Source organism: Sinocyclocheilus anshuiensis, unplaced genomic scaffold (assembly GCF_001515605.1).
Source record: "Sinocyclocheilus anshuiensis isolate Anshui unplaced genomic scaffold, SAMN03320099.WGS_v1.1 scaffold553, whole genome shotgun sequence".
Lineage (NCBI taxonomy): Eukaryota > Metazoa > Chordata > Actinopteri > Cypriniformes > Cyprinidae > Sinocyclocheilus > Sinocyclocheilus anshuiensis.
The window spans coordinates 3,245,832-3,249,093 of record NW_015539821.1 but is presented as its reverse complement, the minus strand read 5'-3'; the positions used below and the strand labels follow the sequence as shown (position 1 = coordinate 3,249,093).

The window sequence follows — 3,262 nt, the reverse complement described above, 5'->3', positions numbered from 1 at the left end:
TGAACAGTCAATAGCAAATACTTAAACTAATAACAAAACAGTAGCTGATTCAGAAGCGCCAGATTGTCATAGCAAAGTCAGAATTACCTCCTCTCCTAGGTTCACGAAACGGTCGTCCATAAAATGCATTGCTGTTCTGTTGTAAGTAATCTTAAAGATTCCTAAATGCATCTACTTTCGGAAGGCCAAATAAAGCGCTTTTGCTTTCACCTAGAAACACACAGCGTCTCCCTGACATGGCTGCTTCAACACTAACTGCGGTTACTGAAACCACGCCTTCTTTCTTTGCATGCACATTTGGGCCGCATTATGCTAATATTGCCACATAATGAGGTAGATATGTGGGGGCGTGTTAGAACGAGCCGTTTTAGGGGGGCGTGGCAGAGTCTTAACTTTGATAAAGAATATCTCTGGTTTTGAGACTTTAGTCTTTGCAACTTCAGGGATCTTATCTATGCACAATCAGCTTGTAACACTCCAAAGAGAAAGGAAAACTTGAAATCGCATCATATGACCCCTTTAATCTGATTAGAGATGGCTGGTTTTAGATTGTTGTTGTTTTATGGTTGTAATGCGGTTTCTGTCCTCTGGGGGGGCACAGTATCATTACATTGGAGCAGTGCAAGTCTCCCGGAGCATGTCTGCTGGTGACAGTGCTGGACCATGACACTTTGAGGAGTGATGACTTCGAAGGAGAGGCGTTCCTCTCTCTTAAAGCGGTGCCAGGAGTCGGAGGTGGACAGCATAATCCCACACCTGCACAGATCCGCTTACCTTTGATGCACCCCAAACCCAACAGTATGTCACTTCCTGTTATATGCACAACATTTAGTGCATTTAAGAAACTAAACTGATCTGTACTATTTATGTAAAACTGTTAACATTTAGATCATGTTTCACAAAAGAAAATATTAAGTTGGAATGACCCAGGAGAATAAATGACAAAATTAACACTTTTAAAATTTTATTTAGCAAGGGTGCATTAAATTGATCATGTGTCAGTAAAGTCATTATAATGTTACAAAAAGACTTCGGTTTCATATAATTGCTGTTCTTTTGAACTTTCTATTCATCAAAGAAACTAAAAAAAAAAATCATGGTTTCCACAAAAATATTAAGCAGCAAAACTGTTTTCAAAATTGATTATAATACGAAGACTGAAGAAATGGCTGCAAATTCAGCTTTACATCACAGGAATAAATTACATTTTAAAATATATTCAAATAGAAAACAGTTATTATAAAAAAATCAGTGTTATTGTTTTTACTGTTTGATCAATAAACGCAGCCTTGGTGAGCATAGCTTCTTTGTAAAGTTTTGTTTTTTTTTTTAAGTATTTTAGATGTCATATGTAGCAATTCAATATGACTTCATGCTATCTCATGCCTCTTGTTTTTGTAGGTGAAAATACCTTGAAGTTACTTGAGGCCAGGAAAGGCGAGAGAGAAGCTCAGGCCTTCGTTAAATTACGCAGACAAAGAGAAAAGAAGTCTCAAGAAACCTAAGAGGACAAAAAGATGAACAAAAACAACCAAATTAATATTATGTTTTCCCATTTTCTGTCTATGATTTGTTATAAAAAATTTTATTTAATGTAGTCTTTTAATTATTGTAAGGAAGTGTAATGATGATATTATTATTTGATATTAAAAAATAAACATACAACATTTTCATCCAAAAATATACATTTGTTTATTGTCTTTTACAAAAAAAAATCAGACTGAAACACTGTATATTAACAAAACTGAGCAGGTGATTGCTGAATTCACAGCGAAGCTGTTTCAAAGGAAGTCATTAGTTGAGCATCCTATATAACTGTGCCTTCAAACTGAATTCAAATAAAATCATCCAAATAAATTGAAACACACTGAAGTCAAGCCCTCTTCTGACAGCCGTAGTTTATGACTGCTCTCATGTTTGGTAACCAGTGCACATGAATTTATCCTCTTCTCCACTGTTGTTGGATGTGTTCGCATAAAACACCTCTACATGAAAGGTAAGCTGCAGCTGGGAACGTGCTGTTGGTTTAGTAAACAGGCAAATTATTCAATCAATGCATTAAATAAAATATGCACATAAGAATTACATAAAAGAGTGTTTGCGTTCTTGCTCTTGCTCCAGATTACCATGACTCTAAAAAAAAAAAACCTGAGAATGAAAAAGCTGCAAAACCGTATTTATTCTCCATCTTGCTGTATGCAAGCTCCCTGGAATTTCTCCTTTTAAAAAATCCTATAAATGCAATTGTAAATTTCCTATATAGCTACTAACTATACTAATCTGTATTATGAAATCTCCCCATGTCTAGGAAACAAATAATAATTTCAGCTGCACTGAAGATGCACAAACTGCATTTCTACTGTAAACATTTCAGAATGTTCTGGAAGGACATTCCACATTTCAATTTAAACGTGTTTTTAAAAAAGAAGAGGATTGTCTTACTATATATATATGTGTATGTGTTATGATTCTATATCAAGCATACAGGGAATATGGCAATTTGGTATCATGATCTTCACTTAAATATTTCCTTAAAATCTCGAAATGTGTTGTCATGTAAGCATTATTATTAGTGCTCGACCAGGTCGGAATACTTATACAAGTTATGTTTGCTCTGTTCCCATTTAAAAGATATGGAAAATTATGATTACAATGAGACATAAGCATATTATTATACTGTATCCGTGATGTTTTGTCCCCACAATAAACATGAAAATATCACAAACTGGTAATGTACGTCAGTTTCTCTAGTAATTTTCTTTCTTTTTGAAAATAAAATGGTCCCACTGAGGTCTAGGACTGACTGCGTGCTAACAAAAGGAATATGGCATAGCATGTCTTATTGATATGGTCAATATGAATCAAACTAGATCATATTTATCAATTAAGTCTCAGCTTTTAGCTAAGATAAGGCTTTGGGCTTTATAGGATACATTTAGCCATAGTTGTAATGAGAATTTGAGTGAAATGTGAATGAGATCCTGTGAGGGGTCAGGGTTTCTGTCTAGTGTGTGGATTATAGCAGATTAGGATTATGACTGTGGGATGTTCATGCTCTGCTGGTGTTCAGTGCACAGCGGGCACTCTGTCGAGGCTGCACATCGTTCGCAGTGCAGGCCATGTTGGCATGGCAACGTCACTGATCCCATCTCATCGCAAGATACACAATATAATCTCTGCTTCCTGAACACAGCCTGAGGGAAGAGAGAAGAGAGATTCAATGCAATCCAACATGTTTTATTATTCATCTAACTGGGCTCCA

At 35.8% G+C, this 3,262-nt stretch overlaps 2 protein-coding genes across 2 annotated transcripts in view; one reads left to right on the top strand and one right to left on the bottom strand.

The window, feature by feature from the left end:
* LOC107684114 (protein unc-13 homolog D-like) overlaps nt 1-2,135 on the top strand; it is a 14,594-nt gene extending 12,459 nt beyond the window's left edge. The window contains exons 33-34 of the mRNA XM_016480330.1: nt 602-798; nt 1,402-2,135. Of these exons, the coding sequence (XP_016335816.1) occupies nt 602-798; nt 1,402-1,505 (301 nt within the window). The 3' untranslated portion in view covers nt 1,506-2,135. The remainder of the gene's footprint in view (nt 1-601; nt 799-1,401) is intronic.
* Nucleotides 2,136-2,212: 77 nt separating this feature from the next.
* The window catches only part of LOC107684115 (RING finger protein unkempt homolog), a 12,377-nt gene continuing 11,327 nt past the window's right edge, over nt 2,213-3,262 (bottom strand). Inside the window, exon 15 of the mRNA XM_016480331.1 lies at nt 2,213-3,194. Within this exon, the coding sequence (XP_016335817.1) occupies nt 3,033-3,194 (162 nt within the window). The 3' untranslated portion in view covers nt 2,213-3,032. The remainder of the gene's footprint in view (nt 3,195-3,262) is intronic.